Raw genomic sequence first — 24,641 nt, 5'->3', positions numbered from 1 at the left:
TTGTTACTTAACTCTAAAAAATCAAATGCTGAGTGAGGAATCCACACATGATTAGAATTAGGTAATTTCTTAAATGTCTTCTAAATTTTATTTGGTAATTGTGGGTTTTGGTTAAACAGTGCCAGCCCTGTTATCACTCAGTTACTAACTGAAAATGTCAGTGCCAAGTTAAAAGACTAGGCTTTTTGTTTACTTGCTCACTGACCTCAGTTTAGCAGTGATGAAAGCATGAAAACTGAGTTGAAAAGTAATCATTTCAACTCTTGGTCTTTTCTATCAGTGTTAGACTTGGAACAAAAGGCAGCGAACAGATTATCAACGTGGGAAACGATTCAGAAGGAAGATTTCCTGACTGCTCAAAACAAGATCCAGAAAAGCAGCGACTCAGAAAGGCTCAAACGGATGTCTGCCAAGTGAGCACACCTTCATGCTCCACTGTAGCAGCATTATTTATTACTTTGTGACTCCATCATTCTGAAGTAAATGTATCTTTGTTTATATAGGGTAGATGGTGTGCTTAAACATCTGAGTGAAAGCAGAGACTTTGAACACAGACTACGGTCTCTGGAGAATCAGGTAAAATTGAAGCTCCAACTTATCATTTTGTACCCTTTGATTCATTCATGATACATATGTGGAGCTGCTGTGAAAGAGCATGTCTGCAGAATTAAACTATTCCATATAAAGGTTAAAGCACTTCATAGCAGGTGGCAGTTGGCAAATTACATTAAGAGGAAGTTGAAACATAGGGAAAATACCTACTGTACAGCAAAAAGACAGTTTCAGGTTGGATAATGTGAAGTTGTTTCCTGGCTGATGTAAGAGTTATTTTGTGTGATGGTAAGTAATTCTTTAGTAAGCACTTTCATGGTTTGGAGAATGTCACATGAAAGACACAGATGCAGAACTTAAACTAACCAACTTAGTGCAATCAGTGGTATAAATGAGTGCATGTGCATAGAAATTGTGTAGGCAATACTATCTAGCACAGAAAAGAAAACCAATTTCTAAATGTGTCTGAGAGAAGAGAGCCATTCAAGAACTGAACTGAGGGCTTTTATGTAGCACTGGCAAACAGGGGCCAGGCTTTGCCACTGTCACTGCTTGGAAACAGGCCACAATAGCTTCTCCAATGCCTACAGATGAGACCTGCCACATAACAGGTTGAAAGGAAAGGATGGGATGAGTTGTCAGAGATAGGAAAAAAATAGCTTTTTTTCAAGTGGTTTTTCTTGAGGTTTAAAAATGGCTATTCTCTCAGATACAGCTTTATGTTATTCTGCTCTTTATTTCCAGATGGATTATTGCTCCAGTGCCCTCAGCTGGGTTGTGGATACTTTAGCACAAGGAAGCACATTCAAACCTCCTCGCCCCCCACCTGCATCACGAGGTACTTACGATTACAAAACAACCTGCAATATTCCAATATTGCTTTCAATACAAACTCAGCTAGCCTAATCTTATTTTAAAAATATTTACATTACATTTTTTTGTGCTAAAATTGGTCCCTCTCACTTTTATTATTCTATCTGTTCTTCTACACAGACGTGGTACCCTCCCCTTCCAGCTCAACTTGATTAAATGACGCTTTAAATCAAGGAGAACACCTTCACTTCACCCAAGTTCAAGAAAAAACACAAAAGGAGCACGTTCCCTTTTGACAACTTCTGTTGCAGTCTGCCACCATGAGCCTCACTGAACTGTTACCAATGCTTATAAAAGCAAAAAAAAAAAAAAAAAAAGTATTTAGCCTATGCCATATATATATATATATATATATATATATATATATATATATATATATATATATATATATATATGTATAGGAAATGACATGACATCTTCATTGCTTTAGTTTGAAAGACACTCCTGGAATTTTAAAAAGTATTCTGATGTAATCTGTAGAGTTACATTATGAGCATCACAATACTTTTATTCAGTTCAGTTACACTTTAAATATATGAGTTGTATTGGTATGTCTGCATTCTTGTTCTTTAAATATAACGTTTTCATACCTAATAATAAATAAATGTTTACTAGAAATACAAAATAATAACCCTATTTCAACAATTTTTAAGCATTTAATTAGTAATAATAACTAGCCTGGCTGCAGGCGTATCATTGGATGTCAGTAGCAGTTGCTAAAAGGCAGGGTTTGTTTCTTTTGGACACAGACGGGGTTGCTGTATACTTCTATTTGTAGCCTAGTACTAACCTAGTTAGCTACTGGGTCCTGCTATACATTTACAGTTATGTGAAAGGGACAATGCACACTCTTTTTACCTATCAGCACATGACACATCCCCAATTTCAAAAAAGTGTATAAAATGTAAATAAACTATGCAATGATTTGATGTCTTGCTTAGTTATAGACCAATGTCCAATCTCCTTCTTATCTGAAGCATTCTTGAAATAGTGGTAAAACAGCTACAGCAAGTAATCATTTGCCGGGCAATTATAAATATGAAGTTTAACTTGGGTTTCAAAATTCGTCACAATACAGAAAAGGCATTGGTGAATGTGTTGATATGTAGATGTTAATGTAATGATAAGGTTTACCAGCAGGGGGCATTGTATTTAAGAAAGCTCATGAATGCCTCCAGGGGAGCACATATAAGAAGAATGGTCTGTGGTGTGACTGGATGAATGGTGTTATTAAAATGTTTGGGGCGGTAGCTCGCAAGAGATAAGTGGATGCTCTGTTATTTTTAACAAGCGCTACAAAGACAACACAGTGAAGGATAAAAATCATCTGGCTTTTTCAGTGAGCACAGCGCAGACACATAGGCTCTCTACAGAATGCATTGTATTTTTGAGCTCCAGTAACATTCAGAGAACATAAGCTTCAGTGGTTTTTAAATGTGTTACTGAAGGTATTCCCTTTCACCCCATCACATACCACTGAGTGATAAGGGGATGAGGAAGTATTGCAAAAAATATTAACCCAGCACAGACTCCAAGGCTGTGGAGTTTGTTCTACTGACTGGCTCTTCCTGTTTTTATAGTTAGGAGGGAATATATCTGTGAAGCCACACCCTTACCTGTGTGCTGGCTGCACCTAGTTTTCTTTGTGCGCACTGAGAGACGGCAGAGGCAGGGGATAGGGTTTCAATAGTGGGGCAATGGTCAGAAAGAAAATGTTTTAGTTCTTCTGCACAAATTTCTCACTGAGAATGACAGAACAGGAAACATGAAAAACACAGGACCAGAAGAAGGAGGTAGAGAAGGGGGAGGAGGCGACAACACAGACAATACCTGTGAAAACAAGAAGAGCCAGGTGGGTCAGCTTTCCTTAAAATCATTCCAGCTGTTGTTGTGATATCATGGTGGCATGTTGGCAAAAAAAAAAAATGACCTCAAAACCTCAAAATAGACCAACAAAAAACTCACAGTTACCTTAACCCAGGGGTGTCAAACTCAAATACACAGTGGGCCAAAATTCAAAACTGGAACAAGGTCGCGGGCTAACATTAATATTTACTGAAAAAAAAGAATCTTCCTCCAGATTTAAGAATGAATCTCTTCTTATGGACTCAAACAAGTTTTGCTGAAAAACTGAATATGGAACAAGCAAAGCTTAATACTAAACAATATATATATTAGCTGTATAATACCAGTAGGCCAGCTCTAATAATAATTTAGTATTGGCTTCGCGGGCCAAATGTAATTAGGCTTAGGGCCAAATATGGCCTGCGGGCCAGAGTTTGACACCTATGCCTTAACCCATTTACCACGGCTGCCAACCCATTTTACATTTTCAGCTCAGTTTTTAAAACCTTACGATCTACCTACAGCCCAGCCCATTCAGCAGTAAATGAATGTGTAACCTCGTATTGTGGATGGGTTATCTTAGTTGTTCTCCAGACTTAAGTTTGATCCGTTTACAGGATCCTGCCATGCAATTGCATTTGTCCCTTGCCATTGGTAACCGTCGGGTTAACTTTTGTCGAGTGGAAAAAAGTTAGCGTTCATCTTCCAGCTTTGCTGTGCTAATGTGTTTATATCATGCTAACCATATCTCTGTAGCTAGCTACCGCGTAGCACATTATTATATAGGGCTTTGGAGTTGACGTCACGCCGCAGTGCATTGTGGGATCGCGGCGCCATGACAGAAGGCCACAAATCAAAATAAACACACTGTGTTGGAAGCAGGACTGTCAGAACCATGCTTAAAATCAACGCAAAAGACAAAGGGCTGTATCGCGACCGATTGCGCCCAGACGCCAAGACACGGTACTTGGAAAAAATAGCGTGCATCGGTAGCCCAACTTCAATAACTCTACAAACGGCGCTACTGTTTAGTTTTCTGTCTTTATTTATGTCGAAAGCTATAGCAGAGCTGAACGTTTTAATTTTTCAGAAATCCCTCAGTCAGAACGTGGTATATCATCTTTAGATGGAAACTAGCGAGCTAACGTTGAACGTTAAATTTCATAAATTCTGTTATCAAGGATGCCTGGATGTTAGACCTAATTGTTACACCTGGTACAGCAACTACACTGATCATTTTATTTTATATATATGTATATATATATTTCTGTATATATTATATTATAATATATATTGAAAGCTGAGGTTATTCTGAACCGAAAAGCATTCACTTATAGTATGATTTCTGACCATTTTACAGACAAAATTACCAAATAAGTCCAGGAGCCCTGTATGATACATGGGTTAAAGGGTTAAGGTTGTTTTTTCTTTTTTATTGAGTAGAAGTTAAAACTATACATGGAAGTTTCTCCGCTTAAAGTTCCAAGTAACGGCAGTGACCCACTGCCAAACTTCTTGGAAAAACCTGTCATGCAACATCTGTGCAAGCGTGCAACTGGTGGGAGTTAAACCCAGCTTTACAGTTTTTCTTAATCTCTGTCGTAACACAGGTAGATATAGATGTAGATAGATATTTGTTTTTATTGATCAATGAGCATCAAGGGTCAATGATCCCTAATTCCCTAACCATTATTGATCACTGTTAAAAAAACTGCTTTCAGAGTTGGATCCCCAAAACCATCAAAAAAAGAGTGTGCAGCACCTTTGTAGAAGATTCTGTCAGGTACTGTGACCTCTGTCTTTTGATAGTGACATGTCTGTATTTTGAGTCAGCTCTCACAGTGATGTTTTTATCCCTCCACATCTCTCAGTAATGGTGCATTGTGTCAGTGTGGGGCTGCGAGAAATGACCATGCCTCTGTGGCTCTTGGAGACTATTTCAGCACTGCAATTGTGAACCACTGGGAAAGCGTGCAGCACTCCTCTGAACAACCAACTGATGCATTTGGAGAGGTGCAATTTGCAGGAGCCAGCAAGAGGCACAGCCATGTGGGTGGATTTCTTTTTCTTTTTTTTCCACAATTCTTTATCTCTAGAGCAGGGGTGGGCAACTCCAGGCCCCGAGAGCCGGTGTCCTGTTTTAGATAGCAAGATAAGAACTTCAAGAAGTGTTGAGGAGATAATTTAGTCATTTAAATCAGCTGTGTTGGATCAAGGTCACATCTAAAACCTGCAGGTCACCGGCTCTCGATGCCTGGAGTTGGCCACCCTTGCTCTAGAGCCTTAAAGTATTTGAATATGTTTGCATGTTCTAAAAAGCAATGCCTGTAAAGGTGATTGAAATAAATATCCAGACAAACCCTGAGTTGTGGTGTGCAAATGACCAAACAAAATCTGTACTGATCAGATGTCATATTTATTTGAGCATCCTTTGTTCATTACTTTTATTACTTTCATTACTTCTTAAATCCTGTGCATTGCTGACATGTGCTTGTTCCTCTTAATCTGTCAAATCTCTAAACTTAGTTTCTGCGTCTGTCATGGAGCACTGAGCCTTTTTTTGTGTACAACATATTGACAACCCATTGGGCTCTTCCTCCACCCAACCTGGTTGTTTCTGTTGTGGGTGGAAATAGCAGGACACAGATAAAGACCTGGGTACGGGAGGTCCTCAGACAGGGACTGGTGAAAGCATCACAAAGCACAGGTAAAAACTTTAGGCAAGGATAGATGAAAATCATCACATCAAATGCTGCTATGACAGTCTTCCTGACAAACTCGTGTGTGATGTTCACCGTGTGTCTAGAATATATGTGTGCTGTTTGCTTAGCAGAAGCTGTCATAATTTTCTCAATGACATTTAAAAAAAAAAAAAAAACAATCTGAAAATGTGTCTTAAGTGGACTTCCTTTATTTTTAAGACTATAAAACTATATAGGCTGTCTTGATATAGTCATATATTGAAGTACCAACTATTCAGTTTAATTCAATTTCATTTAGATGGTGCCACATCACAACAACTGGATTTAATAGGAAGCCAATGAAGAGAAGCCAATAAAGGAGAATTATGAGCTTGTTTTTTTTGTTTTTTTGAATGATGGTTCATGTTTTTATTTTGCCTCTTGTTGTTCTATGTTTTAAACATTTACAAAAGAGTTCAGAACAACACAACCAGAGACTTCAGATGCAGGGCCATGAATACTAGCACAGTGGCAGGTTTAATAAAAATTAATGCTGTCAGTCCCTCTCTCAAAACAGTAGACATATCTATCTAACAAATGATGCTGCCAGGTCTTTCTTGAACATACTCATGGTGGTTTGAGCGTGAAAAAATGTAGTCTTAGAAGATCAGTCGCCATGCTAACAACTTCAGCTGTAGTTCAGACATGCTTATGTTTACGGAATAAGGATATATCAACATCAAGCCTCAAAATACGTAAAAGGTGGTTGAAGTTTTTGAAATAAACAAGGCCAGGTCCTGATCTTTACCTGACATGGTCAAATAATACAAATGAAACTCAGCAGCAGAATTTAACTTTGGAAAAGAGCATCCAAGATTACCAACACCAAGTGGAGTGGCCAAAATCCTGTAATAAGAAAGAACGGGCATCAGTCAGCGCAGACCTGACCAAAATTGTGGGAAAACTCCGAATAACAGTGGAGAAGAAACTAGATAGGGTGATCTGATCTGATTTACTCTTATCGAGCACAAAGTTTAGGACAAAGCGGCCAAGAAAAAAGAAAACATCGGTCACCTCCAATGGACGTCCATGGTTGCTATGTAAAAAAATTTCTCTGAAAACAAATGAAACTGGTCTGGACAAAGTGAATCCTCCCAAAAACATTGCAACGTGTAGGGGGTGTGATGATATCCAAGGGAAAAGATGCCTCAAACATTCTCAACAGTCTGACTGACGTGTCAGTGCAGAAGGCCGGTATACCAGGGTTTGGGGGATGATTAGAACACACATAGACCAGGTCTGATCGTATAGCATCAAACCCAGTCTGCTAAAAGGGAAGGAAAAGACCTCCATGTCTTCTTCCTGGACCTAGCCAGTGCTTTTCATTCTGTCCCCCATTTGTTACTTAAACTAGAGTAACCAGCTGAAGGAGGAAATGATGAAAGGACTTACCACTATCAGAATAACTTCTCTTTATTATATCTTTGACCCCAAATCCAAGCAGTGACTAATGCTTTCTCACACCGATTTTTAATCTGTTCCACCCAGGTGCATGGATATTAACTACAGGTCTGCGCGAAAGGCTTGGTCGGTGTGTTGGACAGGCAGTGAGAGATCATGCAGCTGCGGCATCTTCAGTCTCTCTCAATAAGGTGGTAGCGTTGGGGATTGCTCCGTGGGGTGTAGTGGAAAAACGAGAGCAGCTGGTCAACCCTCAGGTAGTACAGTTTACACATTTCTCAAAGCATTAAGAATATCTTGTTAACTTTTACTATACAATCTTTTACTGTAAATCTTGCTTAAAGATTTGATTATATTTATCTTTTTGAATGTTTTAATATTAGCTGTCCATAATCATATAATGCTTATATTTCATGGGCACTAATTTCAAATTAATAAGACTATGTGGACCTAATCTTTGAGTGCTCAAGGTCAGGTAAATGTATGCTAATTGTGATTCATCTGGATAATCTTGGGACCAAACTTTGCATCTCCAATAAAAACACACCAAAAGGATGTGCAAGTTTCAGGCCTTTAAGACACCGTGGAAACTGATCAAGGCCAGGAAGAAACACTGGAATAACTGGTTTCCTTCCTTTGCAGGGAAGCTTTCCTGCAAGGTACTATGTCCAAAACATATCACGGGACTCCTGCTCACTGGACAACAACTACCAGGCCTTCCTGCTGGTGGATGATGGGAGTGTGGGCCGCAGAGGAGGAGAGATGGGTTTCAGAGCCAGACTGGAGGAATACATTTCCCACCAGCGCACAGGCATATTAGGTGAGAGATGGCACTATAAAATAAAATATTATTTTAAGAATTATAATACTTATTTTGACAGTGGTTGACCATTTATGAGCCTATCCTAGTTACTGTACAGGGCGTAACAGGTACACCCTGTACAGGTCACCAGTCTGTCACAAGGGCAGGGCTACCACAAAGAGAACAATTTGGATTCACATTCACACTTTTGGGCAATTTCGAATCACCAGTTAGTCCTAACCCCACTAACTGCATGTCTTTGGACTGTGAAAGGAAACTGGAGCACCTAGAGAGACCCCATGCAAACATACAAATGCCACATAAGAAGGTCCCAGTCAGATGGATTCAAACACAGGACCTTCTTACTTTAACGCAACATTGCTAACCACTGTGTTGCCAATGTTTAATCAAGTAAAAAAAAAAAAAATCACAGGGTGCACCATCTGTATCTTTGTTAGTTGCTGTGCCACTCTCATTAAGTTAGTAAAAACATTTTACCAAGATTGGAACGTATTAAAAATTGTTGTATCTTTTTAAAGGAAGTGGCAGCATTGACATCCCTGTTGTTTGTATGCTGATATCAGGGGATGCAGACATGCTAAAGGTACAGTCTCTGCTTTATATGTTGACTGATAATCACAAAAAATGTTGCGACTTGATATTCAAATTGTGTAAATATTTCGTTCGTGGTTTTTGTAACGCCTGTCAGAGAATGGATCTCTCTCTGAAAAACTCCATCCCCTGGCTGGTTCTGGCTGGCTCAGGAGGCTTGGCTGATTTCCTGAGTGATGTCTTGGAGAACCTGTCTTCAGCTCCAGCTGTGCCGTCCTCTGGTGAAGGCAACAGTGAGGCGGGTCCTAGCGTGGATCTTAAAGACAGAGTGGCAGAACGGTTTAAGAAGCATTTTCCTTCGGAAGTACAAACCGACAAACTAGTTGAACAGGTGAGTGCTGAGGCTTTTACTTTGCAAGAGTTGGAGGAAAGATTTTCGGTAGCACTTTTTATTACACCTCGTTAATAACTATTACATATATTATAAGTAATAACCACTTAATATCCAAGTAATATCATGGTAGTAACTGTGGTTACAGTTGAGTAATAGTTCCCTGAAATTTATATGAAAGCATAATGAACATAATAAATAACTGTGCCGTGAAAGAGGGTCTTCTAAACTCTTCTGCAAATCTAATGTATTCATATGTATTACTCTTTTAAACTTAATTATTGACATTTTGCACATGTGTTTCCAGTTCCTTTAGGACTTCCTGATGCTTATTTTATTCAGCTATCATGACCATTGTATTAAAATGCCGCTTATTACATAGAAACTGCCACAGGTGTTTCCTGGTAGTCATTACTATTCTTAAGGTTGTTTTAAAAGGTTATTAACTGGCTATTACAGGGTTCATTCGGGTGCTTGAAATCTTTACAATGCTTGAATTTTAATATTGTCTTTTCAGGGTTTGAAAGTGCTTGAATTTCAGATGTGGTGCTTAAAATTGCTTGAAAGTGTAACTGTATTTTGCTGTATCTGAATAGTTTTCTTATCAGATAGAGAAATAGAATGAGTAAAATTAACATGCCTGGAGGTTGTCGTTTTAACGAGTATTTGATGGAAAACGACAATGGTTGAGTTTGCATTCTCGAGTCACATGATAGCTGAGTCCTCGTAAGCAATTTTCGAGTACGTGTACGTTACACATGTTAATTTTTAAAATAATTTTTATTATTTTGCTAGCTATCAAACTCGCTGGTGAAATGATTGAAATGCACTGAGTGTGATGCAATACTGCAGCGCTAATATAGCATTTAGTTATGACATGGTGATTTATGGAATATAGTGTGAACTTAGCTAACATTACTTAGCATGGAGTTACTTCCCTCAAGACAAAGCTTTAAACATTAGCCCGATACATAACTAGCCAACTTAAGGCTTAAAAGCGAAGTTATCACCAAGTAAATAGAATATTGTTTATATCTCTGTGTATTGGTGCAGCTTTTTCAGGTATTAACTCGGTGCCTTTGGCAACACCTAGGGGGAAATAATGGTAATATCATCCATTTGGGCACAAAGAATAGACACATTTTTTGTGCTACCGAAGTTCCCCGGCTTTCATTCAAAATCTGTTTATTGTGAGCACCTACACAATAAACACCTTAAACATTGTAAATGGCTTCAAGCTCACGCTGAGGCCTGTAGGGGACTATCAGCCACTGAGACATGAAACACATTTATGTGTTTTTGTATATAAATGTTTCACATAAGAAAGAAGCATCAATATCTGATGAGAAGACTTAATAATTTGGGCTTGCTGTGTATTATTTTTGTGGTGTTCTTGTTTTGTGTTTTTTTCAACAGTAGGTGAATATCTCTAACAAGTTGATTTGTTTACATTTGCACATCTTAATTTTTAAGTGAAATGTGTGTTTTGAGTTTATACACTGCATTCATATTAGTCAACCTGTTTTAACAAAGGAGGAACAAAGGTGTTTAAGTCAACCTAGGGTGATTTGTTTTTATTTTCACATGGTCTTACTGAGGTGATGCGAAGTGAAACATGTTTTTGGTAATGTGCTGGAAAAACTTGAAAATGGACTTTGAAAGTGCTTAAAAAGATCTTGAATTTGACACTGGAAAAAAAGACGTATGAATCCTGCTATTAATATGTTATTAAATAGAAACAGGCAGCTACCAGCAATATTGACAGGTAATTATTACACTTCTTTACGTTAGCTTTATTATGTTATTAATGTGTTATTAAATAAAAACAGACAGCTTTGCATTTTGCAGCTCTGTTTTCTGCTTATTATTCAGAAACTACCAGATATATTGCCAGGTAATGACCACATGTCTTGAAGTTAGTTTTAATAGGTTATTTATATGTTATTAAACAGAAACAGGCAGTTTTGCATTTTGCAGCTCTGTTTCCTGATCCACTACCAGAGGTAATAACAGAACTGAGCCACTTACCAAGCAGCTCCTATATAATGATGTCAATAATTGTATAACCTTAATCTAAATTGCAATAGTGTAAGTATAGTTGTGCTGAAAATAGATAAATCTATTATTGTTGAATGTGAATCAAAAAAGTGACATCATAGGTGAAAATAAAGGAACTGTGGTCAAAGTGGAGCAAAAAACTCTTCTGAATGGGTTTAGAGCATCAAGAAAAGTGTGTTTTTATAAAAGTTCTAAAAATTGTTTGCTTTCAATCAAACATGAATAAAAACAATAAATTCATACCCCAGTATGACCAGGGAAGAATACAAAAATAGAATAAATATCAAAACCTGTATTTAAAAAATCCAGAGCTGTTTGCCAACTGAAGAAGCAAAATCTCCACAAGCTCACAGCTTGCCAAAATAGCATAAAAAGTATAATAAATCCTAGTCCTAAAGTCTGGTTAAAAGTTGCAATGGGCAGGCAGCATTATCACACATGAAGAAATCTCTACCGTTTCACTCTCCAGATGCTGAACTCTGGAGGTAACCCATTTTGGCATGTGTGTTAGTTATTTATGGTTAGATTTTTTTGTTTGTTTGTTTGTTTTGCTCTGCTCTGCTTTGAAAACATTAGCCAGAAAAGTTACAGAGAGTGCATAAAACTGACTGATATGAGAGATGCAGGTGCTATAACATCTGTGGAATGTACTTCATCTCCTACATCTTGTCCCTGTCATCTTGCAACTGTTGTCCAACATTCCTGTTTCCTTTTCCCCGTCTTCTATTTCCAGGCTTTTAGCATTTACCAGAATAGAGGTTTGATTACGGTGTACCACGGAGAGCATGAGAGTCCAAATGACTTTGACACTGTCCTGCTTAAAACACTTGTCGGAGGTATGTATAAGTAGACCATAATTATTCATCATAACAGCTGCAACCCCTTTTTATCCTTAATTAAATTTTTTTGTATTTGTCTTTTTTAGCAAGTAAGCAGCGCGCATTAGTTGAGGCAAACCCTTATAGTGATGAGCTGAAGTTAGCAGTAACGTGGAACAGGGTTGACATTGCCAAGAGTGAACTCTTCAATGGCGACATCCAGTGGAAGGTGAGGAGGGGAACAGATGTGTAATATCAAGTTTGACAGATAAGTCAGTTTAAATGTGATTATTTGGCATTATAAATATTGACCTGCCTTAAAACATGATCTCCTTCCTCCAATTAAACAGTACGAAGATTTGGAAGACTCAATGACAGATGCGCTGATCAATGACAAGCCCCAGTTTGTTCGGCTTTTCACTGAAAATGGTTTGAACATTGTGGACTACTTAACCTATGGCAAGCTGGAAAGCCTCTATCGCTCTGTGCCAGATGGGACCTTGCTCTATCAGCTACTACAGCACTGCCTAGAGGAACGGCTGGGAAATATGGCATCTGCACAACCATCATCAGAACAACAGAGTTCATCCTCAAAAGTGGCGGCAGATAACAATCAGAGCAGACCAAGGAGGGAGTTTACCCTGTTTGAGGTGAGTTTTCTAATCTAATACGAGGTTATGCTCAAGCAGATCCAGAAAGAATGTGAAACAATTCCAAAAACATATCCTTGTGCTTACTGTTCCATCCACCTGTTTCCTCAGGTGTCAGGGGTCCTGAAACACTTAATGGGTGATGCCTGCCAGCCTTTCTACTATAAAGCTTTAGGCTTACAGTCATCTTCATTCAAAAGGACAGCCATGAAGGTATTCTGAACTTTTTAGAAGAAGCAGGCAGTGTACTTGTGGTGACAGTATCTCTCTTTTACATTTGACCTGATAATAGGTATTTTTATTCTTTTTTTAATTCATCCCAGCGTGCCACTAAGGTTCTGCATGGAGGTTCCAAATATCACCAGCAGCGCTGCCCCCATCCCTGGGCTTCACTCTTCCTCTGGGCTGTACTGCAGAACCGCAGTGAGATGGCCCTTTTCTTCTGGGAGATGGTATAGGCTCTGAGACAAACTTCAAGAAGTATTTTACTTGGGGGGGGGGGGGGGGGGGGGATAATTTTTGAGCCCCCTGCTGAAGTTGTAAATTTGCTCACTTCCCAAAAAAATTAATAGTCTTTACTTTTTAGGGTACCGCATTTTTGGGCTAAAAGGCGCACTTACAATCCCTTAATTTTCTCAAAAATCGATAGTGTGCCCTGTAATCCACTGCGCCTTATGTATGAATTCTGGTTGTACTTACTGACCTCGAACCAATTTTATGTGGCACACGGTGCTCAAAAATCTGTCAAAAATGTTTTAGTGCGACTTTGGTGCTATGAAGCTGCACCGCTTAATGGATTGTCGGAACATTACGGCTACCGTAGTCAGGAGCCTTGTGGAATAATCTGGGTTCAAACTCCACTTCAGGTCCCAAAGTCAAACGAACACTGCAGCATCACTGAGAGTTAAAAACTGTCTAAATTCTTTCATGTTTATTAAAATGATCAGTGTTGCTGCTTTAACAATTAAGTTTAACATTCAGACATCCATGAAAGCAGAAATTATTAAATTTAACGGAGTTAGCAATTAGCAGGAGGTTAGCTCGCTAGTTTCCACCTAAACATGATATACCATGTTCTGACTTAGACACAGCTATGTTAGCATAACATAAACCCAGCGAAGCTGGAGGAAGAACGCTAACTTTTTTCCACTCGATAAAAGTTAACGTGAGGGTTCACGATGGCTAGGGACAAATGCAATCACATGGCAGGATGCTGTAAATGGACCAAACTTCAGGCAGGAGAACAACTGAGCTAATCCATCCACAAGTTAGTTATCAATATACTGCTGCATGGGCTGGGCTGTAATTACATCTTAAGGTTTTAAAAACTGAGCTTTAAAATTATTAGCGGTAATAAAATAAAATTTGTCCCGAAACCTTCAGGAACCCTAACGTTAACTTTTATTGAGTGGAACAAAGTTAGCGTTCATTCTCCAACTTCACTGTTTATATTATACTAACATAGCTGTGTCGCTAGCGTTCACGTAGCACATCATTACATATAGCTAGCCAAACTTCAGTAACCCTACAAATGTCACAAATCGCTGTTTACTTTCCTGTCTTCATTTATGTCGGAAATGATAACAGAGCTGTACGCCTTAATTTGTTTCAGAAATCCCTCAGTCAGAACCTGGTATATTATATTTAGATGGAAACTAGCGAGCTAACTTCTAACTCCATTAAATTTCATAAATTAGGTTTTTGTGGATGCCTCGATGTTAAACTTAATTGTTACACCTGGTAAAGCAGCAACACTGATCATCCTATTAAAGATGAAAGGATTTAGACAGTTTTTAACTCTCAGTGATGCCGCAGTGACCTTAGGGACCTGCAACAGAGTTTGGGACCAGGCACGGCTAATGACGTCAGACTTAAAGACTGGATAGTAACAGCTGTTGGTGCCAGTATTTTTTTTTTTTAAAAGAAAGAAACAAAATGACTGTAATCTTTCCTTGGTATGGCTCCATGCAAAATCTACTCTATGGGTTGAAGATGATCATGAAAAGCCTAAAACTACACAGGAGGAGCTTGTTAATAATGTGAAGCCAGTTGGGATTACAATCACCAATAACACTATTGAAAAGATGCTAGGCTATTATGGATTGAACTCTTGCAGCACCTGGAAGGTTCCAGCTCAATAAGGTGCTGTATAGACCTATATTAATTTACCAGGGAACATCTAAATGATTCAGAGAAGGCTTGGAAGAAAGTGCTGCGGTCAGTTAAAACCAAAAGCCATCTGATTTGAGCTTTGTTTCGAGGAAGAAAAATGCTGTTCATTGCCCAAAGAACACCATAACTACTAGTGGTGCAACGGATTGATCCGAAATTCGAACCGATCCCACTCCACGGTTCGGTACGCACGTGATCCGAAGATTCGAAAAAGAAAAAAAAAGTATGTGTATGGTGGCATGGTGGGTCTGTCAATCAGTAGTTATGGCCAGCGCTAGCGGTCCAAGTGGAGGAGCAGAGGAGTTTGCGGCATTTAAGCAGCCCTTTGCTGCCCAATCCGACCGGGCTAAAGCTATAACAAAAGCTACTGGGGTGTTTAGCTGCAGACGGGAGGCCGTATTCCGTTGTGCAAAACAAGGGGTTTAAACTGTGATGAACATGCTTGAGCCACGCTATGATATCCCGTTGCGCGTCCACTTCAGTGTGACAAGATCATTCCAAGCATGTATGAGCAGGAAAAGTTTAAAGTTATGGCTGAACTGTCCCAGGCTGTTGCCCTAACTACAAATGGGTGGACCTCCAGGGCAACGGAAAGCCACGTGACCGTGACGCTTGTTATATCACAACGGAGTGGTAGATACAAAGCCCTGTACTGCCCTATAGATTACATTAGATTAGATGAAACTTTATTTATCCCTCGGGTGGGTTCCTCCGGGATATTCAGTTTCCAGTAGCACAGCACCGACAGAAGTTGCAGAATGTGAGCAGAAATATACCATATATACACATATATAAACACATACACCACTAATAACCACAGTCGAGCAGAGAGGAGGAAACATTATGCTTTGAGGCTGTTTTGGGGCCCTAAATGACCTCCAGCTGACCACAGATGTCATGAGGGTGGCTCCAACATACTCCAGTGGCCTCTGCGCTCTTGGTTGGCAACATGGCTTTTGCCATAGAATACCACTGGTGCCCTGCTTTTCACAGATGAGAGCAGGTGGTCTAAGGAGTCATATTTATGGAGGGATGCACAAACCTCTACAGGCTAGGCAGTAGGGTTGGGCGTTATGTAAAAAATTTCCAACCTACAATTGTCAATCAAATAATCGACAGTGTGCAATATATTCGCGCATCCACAGATTTTTTGATGGGCGGAGCAATGTAATCATGCACGGACTGATTTGCGTGATTACAACACAGAAGAAGTCCAAACATGGACGAACTAATTGCTAAAAAAAATATAAAGTCGCCAATTTGGGATTTCTTTGGCTTGACACCGGATGAAAGAAGTAAACCTAAGGATGTAACCAAAGCGATGTGCCGCTTGTGCAGCATCAAACAGAGAATATGGTGCGAGCAAAGGACTCAAATATAACTAACTTGCATGAGCATGTACGTGTCCACCATCCAAATGTTTGTTTGTTTTTTTCTGAACATAGGCTACTGCCTTTCTTTCGGTTATGAGTTTGAGTAAATGAATCTCTGAATTGGGGCGCACACTAAGGAAGGTGCATTTGCTTGCAGATGAAAGAGGGGGCTGTTAAAACAGCGCTATTATTATTATATTTTTCTGTTGACTGCTTCCATTAGCTCCATCATTATTAACAAACTTACTCATGGGCAAATAAATAAATAAATCGCCCTTGTAAAAACTATCTGAGCCATCGTCAATAGTCGATATATTCACTTACTGCACTTACTACCTTTTAGGGCTGCCACAAATGATTATTTTGATAGTCGACTAGTCACCGATTATTTTTGCGATTAGTCGACTAATCAGATCATGCATCCATTGGACGTGAAACGTACAGCTTATTGCACCACCATGCATCTGCTCTTATATAACTATCATTAGCTTACAGCTTGAAGTTTTTAAGGTATGTGCTAACTAAAAATAAAGACAAGTTGATAATTTATTACATTTTAATGAAATTTGCAGATTCTCTTGGTGGCGTTTAATAAACTCAGCTGTCTGCTCTTTGCTCCCTAAAATATAACAGGACAATGGAGTAAATTCGCGACCATCCCATACTTCTGTTTAATCAGTTCTCTGTTTGATGTTTATTCACCTGTGTGAAAACTATAACTTAACTAATCTCAGCCAAACCGATTTACTCAGGAACAAATAAAACACTGAAAAAAGCCAAACAATAACATTTTTAAATTATCTAAGTGACTTATATATCATGTTTAACCTGAGTAGCCAAAGATTGCGGGGGTCTGAAAATGATTTGCCAAGACTTCGCTGTTCTCACCGGCTCTAGTGAGCCTTGAACCCCGGCTAGCTATCAAGCTGGTGGGTAACAGACGTCTCCGAAAACATCGGAGCACTTTTGCAAATATGTGTTGTCTTGATAAACTGAGCAGATATTTGAAGTTTGCACAGCTACATTCTCGACTGAAAATATCTTAAAAGTTTATTTTGTGACCAAGAAAGAATAATTAGGGTAATATTTAAACTAAGTAGCTGCCGCCATTGTTGGAAACTGGGCCGCGCTATGAATTCTGGGATATGCTGGGCCATGAAGGATACACCTGACCTGATCCCCTTCCGCTACGGATCGGGTAGTGACACCTTCCAATCTGGGGAAATGAAGGACACATTTTTCGGCCACATTTGGAAGTGTCTTTGAATTTGGACAGCCTTCATCGTGACGCTGTAATGTAATCGGCCTACAAATGCGGCCTCCGAAGGATGCGGACCCTGAATTTGGACACAGCTACGATCTTGGGGACTGCTTCTTCTTCTTCTTTGGGGTGTAACGGCAGCTTACGCTCTTGAATCCTACTTGGATCTTGCAAAGCTTCAAACGACGCGTCGACTATTTAATAAGTCGTCAACGATTTTGATAGTTGCCGTAATCATGACTAGTTGACTAATCGTGGCAGCCCTACTACCTTTAGGTATCGGGATGATATCCTTGGACTCATTATCAGATGTTATGCTGGTGCAGTGGATAATATGGTGATTATAAACTGGCAGTTACTGGAGGATGAAGGAATTGATACCACTGAGTGGTCCCCATGCTAACCTAGGATCCTGTCTCCCTGGACACATTTTCTTTAAATTCAGTTAATAATTTTAATTTCCATCAAACATTTCGGCATCCTTTCATTCCTAACACATTACTCAGTCCACATCAATACAGATATGATTTTGTCCCTATTGAAATCTAATGAGTTTTCAAAGTGTTCCTCTAAGAAAAACAATCAGAAAATATATAATTTCTTGCTTTCCAGGCAGGTGAGGCAGTCCTGAGTGCTCTTGGTGGCTGTAAGATACTCAGAGAACTGTCCAAACGGGAGGATGAGACTGAAACCAAACTCTCCATGAAAGAACTGGCCCAGAAGTTTGAGAACCTGGCTCATGGTGAGACAATAACTACAACTATCTGCTACTGTTGATGTTATAATAATTAGATATTTCAAAACCATTTCACAAAGAGCCCTTTGAATTTTTTTTTAACAGCTTATGTAACACAATAATAACAAACTTAACTCTTTGTCATGTGTCTTGTGTCTACTTTACCTCAGATATTTTCAGCTCTTGCTATCGCAGTGATGAAAACCGCTCTTTCAGCCTGCTGATTAGAAAGTCTCCTGTCTGGGGTCACAGCACCTGTCTTCAGATGGGTGTGAGCGCTGATGCTCGGCGTTTCTTCAGTAATGATGGTGTACAGGTGTGTCGTATCTTTAATTCATGTTGTTGTCATGATTTCAAATAGCAGATGAGTTTTACAAAGGAAGTATAGCATGATATTTCTAAAATAACACAACACTTCATATTGAGCCGTTGAGCTGCTGTTGATGGATAAGGACTGCTTTTCTGTGCTCTTCCAGTCTCTGCTGTCCCAGATCTGGTGGGGTGATATGAAGAGGAACACAGAGATCTGGAAGCTTCTGCTCACTTTCTTCTGCCCCATCCTCTGCTACACCAACCTCATCGCTTTCAGGTAAAATTTTATTAAAGTTTGTAAATTATTTTTTAATATTTTTTTAAACATTTTCCACTTTTTTCCCCGCAGGAATCAATACAATCAGCAAGAGGAGGAGAGGATGCTTTTTGAGGATGAGCTGGATCAGGACACTGACAGTCTCTATGGGACCACTGTCTTCTCTTTCTCTGACATCAAGCACCAGTAATATTTCTACCTGCACTCTACAGTATTAATCTGTAAAACATCAGTTTGTTATTTATTTGCATTAGTCTACTTTTACTTTTACTTTAAAATGTTTTTTTTTAATATCTCAGTGAAGTTGACTCAGAAGGTCAAAAGAGTGATGCCATTAAAGGTGAGTCCTGTTTAAAGAGTCATCTGATTCTTGCTCCATATGCTGTCATTTTAAGTCACCTGCTTATCTATGTTTATAATCTTTGATACAGGCGTATCCCAACGACCGCCACAAAGTCCATTCATAGTGTCACGCTGGCGTCAGTTCTGGTTTGCACCGGTCACCTCATTTCTGGGCAACGTCCTGATGTACTTCCTGTTTCTCTTGCTTTTCGCCTACGTGTTGTTGGTGGATTTCAAGCCCCCACCCCCCTCAGGTCCAGCTGCCACTGAGTGTGTGTTGTACTTCTGGGTATTCACCCTCGTTTGTGAGGAGATCCGACAGGTGAGTGAGTAAGAGACATCTTACTTAGAACTTTGTTCGCCAAAATGTTTAACTGTATAAAATGTGAAGTGAACAACTGAATGCAGCAATATGCACTTAATTGAAATCTTTTTTTTAATTGCACATAGTAGAAAGAGACAATATGTGTGTCATTGGAACACAAGCATTAAATTGAAGATGGACACAAAAATAAATAAACAAAATTAATAAGCTTCAAGGTGCATGTATAGGCAGGTATATAAACACTATTATCATACTAAAGTATGTTGATAGTTTTTATTATTGTTTCTGACAATCTGTTAAGTTTATTTTTTTTCGTCTTCTTCAAGACGCTTTTTTTGGGGACGACCTGGAGTCAAAGTTTCAGACTCTACATTCAGGATGTGTGGAATAAATGTGACCTCACTGCCATCAGCCTGTTCATTGTCGGACTGATTTGCAGGTATGGATAAGATATAAAAATGATATCTTAATCTTAGATTGCTCATCAAAAACTTTCCACAACACTACAAACAGTTTAGTTTGTCATTGCATGATTGTAACATTTAAGAATTCACAGTATTTGTTTTGTGGTACTTGTTTGGCTTCTTAAGTGTGTCTCAAATAATTTTTTTAATACTTAGTTTTTAGTCACTTAAATTTAAAACATTTCCTCAGTTAACAACCAAATGTCACTGGTTCATTTACAGGTTTGCCACCAGGTGGTGCTGCTACCACACTGATTCAGCTTTACTGTGCTTGTGTTTCAGGATGTTTCACCGGTCACATGAATTTGGCCGAGATGTCCTGTGTTTGGACTACATGGTCTTCACCATTCGCCTCATTCACATTTTTGCCATTCACAAGCAGCTGGGACCAAAACTCATCATTGTAGGAAATATGGTGAGAAAGTTACCATCAGTTGGCATTATACCAGGAATATGTGTTTAATAATACAATGTGAGCAACAACATGACAATTTCCTCCTCTTGTTTAGATGAAGGATGTCTTCTTCTTCCTCTTCTTCCTGGGTGTGTGGGTCTTGGCGTACGGAGTTGCCAATCAGGCTCTGATCTACAACTACGATCCAAATCCAAATCGCATTTTTCTGAGAGTTTTCTACATGCCATACTTGCACATCTTTGGATACGGCTCTTCCATCGAGGAAGAGATGGATGGTACAAGTGTTTGTGCAATTTGCATGAAAATAAGAAAATTGTTATTACACTGAAATCAGTTTTAAAATGCTGCTTTTTTTCTACTGCAGCAATTAGAAATTGAGTTATTTTTTTTTTACAATTGTAACCCTTATTTTAACCTTTCTCCTGTTATCTCTATTTTGTGACAGTGGGCCGGGAACTAAACTGTACACACAATGTGACTTTGATTGAGAGCGGTGAAGAGCCGTGTAGAAATCAGGATAGTAACTGGCTGGTAGTGATTCTGCTAGTCGTATATCTCCTGGTCACCAACATCCTGCTCATCAACCTGCTTATTGCCATGTTTAGGTAAAGAACCAGTCTGTCATTATGTTTCTCTGGCTGCATTCACAAACTGTGAATGGTTTGACTTGACTCAGTGGCTCTGATCTGCTTGTATTCACACAGCTACACTTTCTCTGAAGTGCAGGAAGACAGTGACACCTACTGGAAGTTCCAGCGTTACAACCTGATTGTCGAGTACCACTCCCGTCCTTCTTTGGCTCCGCCTTTCATTATCCTCTCACACATCAAAGTCTTTATCAAGAGGATCATCCACAAAGTGCCCTCGGTAAAGATCCACCACTTTGGTCAGTATTGGATCAGGAGTCTTAGTTCACAATAATACAATACATTTATTAATTTAATAAAGTTATTGCTTTATTATATTGCAATAATAAGTGTAACAGGTGAGAAAGCCACAGTTGATTGGAATTGGATACTTTGTTAAATATCTTCCAGTTGTTGTTGTTCACAAATGAGTTTTTATGGGGTTTTTTGATCAGCTGCTGCCAAGTTACTCACTAAAATTTGCACTGTCTAAATGAGAATGGGCTCTTTGTTTATTTGCAAACTGACCTCAGCTTAGCACCGATGTAAACAAACAGTGAGTTGAAAGGTAATCAATTCAAACCTTTGTCTTTTCTATCAGTGTTAGACTTGGAAGCAAAGGCAGCGAACAGATTATCAACGTGGGAAACGATTCAGAAGGAAGACTTCCTGACTGCTCGAAACAAGATCCAGAAAAGCAGCGACTCAGAAAGGCTCAAACGGATGTCTGCCAAGTGAGCAAAGCATCCTGCTCCACTGTAGCAGCAAAATGAAATTGTGACTCCATCATTCTGAAGAATGTTTATTTTTTGATATAGGGTAGATGATGTGCTTAAACGTCTGACTGAAAGCAAAGAGTTTGAACACAGACTACAGGCTCAGGTAAAACAGAAGCATTTTTCTGAAGCTCTCACTTTGTCATTTAATACCCTTTGACTCATTCCTCATACATATGGAGAAATGGGTCAGAGATAATGTGAGTGATGGTAAGTAATGCATATGTAATATTTTGGAGAAAAAAACAGCCAATAGTTTTGGTTGCACATTAGTTAGAGTGTTAGAAAGTGACAAATTGTGGTCTTGTAGAAATGAAAGGTGAGTTTTAGTAGGGCTGGTAGGTGGATTTTGGTCACTAGATGGAGCCAGGCAAGCTGTCTCTATTTTATCTGTCTTTGAACTAAGCTAAGCTAGGCTTTGCTGCCCTCATGTGTGTCTTTGATGATGCAGTTTCCTTATTCAAGATGATTTTCTCCAGTAGGAGACATAACACCTTTTAGCACAAAAATATGTTTACTCTCTGAGCTTTCCAATTATTAAAATAGTACTTTATGTTAATGCTCAAATGGGACTACATAATATTTATTTGATATAAATACTGAAATTAAACAGATTATTTCAATCTGTTTTGTGTTTTGTTATAGACACAAAGACAAGACATGCAATGAACAGAAAGCTTGAACACATATATCTCTGCCATTATTCATTATTGATGTCAATAAAAAATAAGTCATTCTTTTCTCACTTGGTTTTCATTTAGATTTAAGAATAACTCTATTCTATTCTGGACTTATGATATTCTGATATTCTGCTCTTTCTTCTCAGATGGAGCATTACTCAACTGTCCTCAACTGGGTTATGGATACTTTAGCACAAGGAAGTACAGTCAAACCTCCTCGTGCCCCATCTGTGTTACGAGGTCCTTCCCAGAACTTATGAAATCAGTTTTGCTTACAAAACAGCCTGCATGTTGAAAAAGTCACACTGCTTTCACTTGGGTTTTATTGCAGTAAGTAAGCAGATAACATGTCATCTTCATTGCTTTAGTTTTAAAAGCGCTTACTAAATCTTTTACATTGTAGTCGGATTTTCTGTGATGTTGTCTATCAGGGGTCATATTGAGAGCACATTAATACTTCTTTTTTTGTTCCGTTACACTGCAAATATGGGCCGTATTTTTATGTCTGCATTATTGTTTTCTATTTAATCAAGTTTTTATGCAGTATAATACATTTATTTTTAATATGAGGACAAAAGAATTTGTTGCTGAGAGTTTGGTTAAAAAAGCATGCCACAATTCATGTGGTATGTCTTTTGGACAAATGAGACCAAAGTATTGATATTTGGATTATTTAAATAATTTCAGAGATTTTTTTTATTAGATCATTATCCTTGTCCTTGTATGTCCTTGTAGAGAAATTCTTAGAAGTGAAAGATGTATGCCTGTTTCACGTGGCTGCACTATACAAAAAAGGTTCCTTCTCTTGTCTAATTCTTGGCACAAAATCAAAGTGCAGAGTGAGCAAATACATTCCAGACAGTGTCAGGCCTGTCTGGTTACATAACTTAGTAGGTAACTTGTAGGTAGCCCTACAAGTTATGTAAGAAAAGAAACCAAGGGTAAAATCTAGGTTTCTTTCGAATTCTCGTTTTATGCAGATGACACAATTATCTATTGTTCATCTACTTGATTAGTACAAACACTTGAATTTCTTTAGGCAGTCTTAGATGTTGTTCAGTCTCATTAAACTTACTTTGTTTCATTTTCTTTTCCCTTTCCTTCCCTTTTTGCATTACTGTGTCCTGCTCCTTTTAAACATACCAAGGCAGCACCTAAAGAGGCTGTATACGGTTTGTTATTGTGCTTTATGTTTTATCACTAGTTGCGAAAATTATGTACATCACTGTTCTCTGTATGCTGCTGCTAAGTGGCCATTTCTGAATATCCCCATCTCTGTATATAATTGTTTTTTAATCTAGAAATGTCTGGTCGAGGGCACCAGTTTAGGTCACTGAGATGAGCAGGTGACCATATGCCATATGGCTGAGAGCACCTGGCCTGGGATCAAATCTGACCTGCAGCACTTTGCCACATGTCTTCCCCTTACTCTGCTTTCCTCTAACTCTTCATTGCACCTATCTAATAAAGCCAGAAAAAAGCCATGTGTCTGTATAAGTAAAAACCACAACCAGTCTACGCTTTCACAATATTATACAAATGTTTGTCTCCAGGTCATTTTAAAATATCCTGTCCCCTTTGTGCTGCAATAATCTACATAAGAAGTTCAGACTGCACAACTGATTATCAGACTCCTGATGGGGGAGTTTAAGTCCATTTTAAAAAGTGTGAGAAGTGTGAGCTCTTTGGGCCAGTTTGACTGCTTTTATTACCACTCTTGTAATAATGTAATAATGTTTGCTTTTTTGTGTTCACCTGTCTGGACTGGACTGCATTAGCTTTTTCTTTGTGTATTTGCTGAAACTTCTGCTCCGCTCTTTGCCAGGTGTGTCTTTAAAAACAGATTTAAATCTCAGTGAGACTTGAATGAATAAAGAATAATAATAAAAATACTTTTGAATGTGATCATTTTAGTAAACTTGATGAAAGAACCTATTATTTGTCATTAATAAATACATTTTAATTGTGTGCACAATGTGGGATTGTAATAGTTGGATCTACTATGCACATAAGTGTCGTGGATAGTGTTAAATAAGCATGCTGGTGCTGAGTTTCAGTCTGCCATGGCTCCATTGAAGGTCACATAGTGGAACAAGCCATTGAAGGAGCCTTCACTGTAAATAGCTGCGTCACCTGTCAATAACCGGAGGAGGAGCAACTCACACTGAGAGGCACTGTCATCGCTTTCAGCCTGGCTGC

General features: G+C 38.8%; 2 protein-coding genes across 3 annotated transcripts in view; both read left to right on the top strand.

Moving 5' to 3' along the window:
- Positions 1–1,718, top strand: part of LOC146381733 (transient receptor potential cation channel subfamily M member 4-like) — a 33,079-nt gene extending 31,361 nt beyond the window's left edge. For both annotated transcript variants that reach the window (XM_084937816.1, XM_084937815.1), the window contains exons 25-28: positions 281–413; positions 504–576; positions 1,297–1,390; positions 1,546–1,718. In XM_084937816.1, the coding sequence (XP_084793942.1) occupies positions 281–413; positions 504–576; positions 1,297–1,390; positions 1,546–1,577 (332 nt within the window). In that variant the 3' untranslated portion in view covers positions 1,578–1,718. The remainder of the gene's footprint in view (positions 1–280; positions 414–503; positions 577–1,296; positions 1,391–1,545) is intronic.
- Positions 1,719–1,844: 126 nt separating this feature from the next.
- LOC146381732 (transient receptor potential cation channel subfamily M member 4-like) lies at positions 1,845–24,312 on the top strand. The gene is made up of 27 exons (XM_084937871.1): positions 1,845–3,277; positions 4,992–5,053; positions 5,142–5,319; positions 5,797–5,977; positions 7,500–7,669; positions 8,055–8,232; positions 8,754–8,818; positions 8,924–9,157; positions 11,949–12,051; positions 12,141–12,262; positions 12,384–12,683; positions 12,795–12,896; positions 13,007–13,135; positions 18,102–18,231; positions 18,396–18,541; positions 18,702–18,814; positions 18,887–19,000; positions 19,114–19,154; positions 19,246–19,478; positions 19,808–19,920; positions 20,228–20,360; positions 20,455–20,635; positions 20,806–20,965; positions 21,065–21,246; positions 21,588–21,720; positions 21,805–21,868; positions 22,589–24,312. The coding sequence occupies exons 1-27, from the start codon at positions 3,191–3,193 to the stop codon at positions 22,700–22,702; spliced, it is 3,768 nt and encodes a 1,255-aa protein (XP_084793997.1). The 5' UTR covers positions 1,845–3,190; the 3' UTR covers positions 22,703–24,312.
- Positions 24,313–24,641: the final 329 nt, after the last annotated feature.

This window comes from Perissodus microlepis, chromosome 8 (genome assembly GCF_051167445.1).
Source record: "Perissodus microlepis isolate ML-2025 ecotype Zambia chromosome 8, ASM5116744v1, whole genome shotgun sequence".
NCBI lineage: Eukaryota > Metazoa > Chordata > Actinopteri > Cichliformes > Cichlidae > Perissodus > Perissodus microlepis.
The sequence above is the reverse complement of the archived record's forward strand: the minus strand, read 5'-3'. Positions and strand labels throughout refer to the sequence as shown.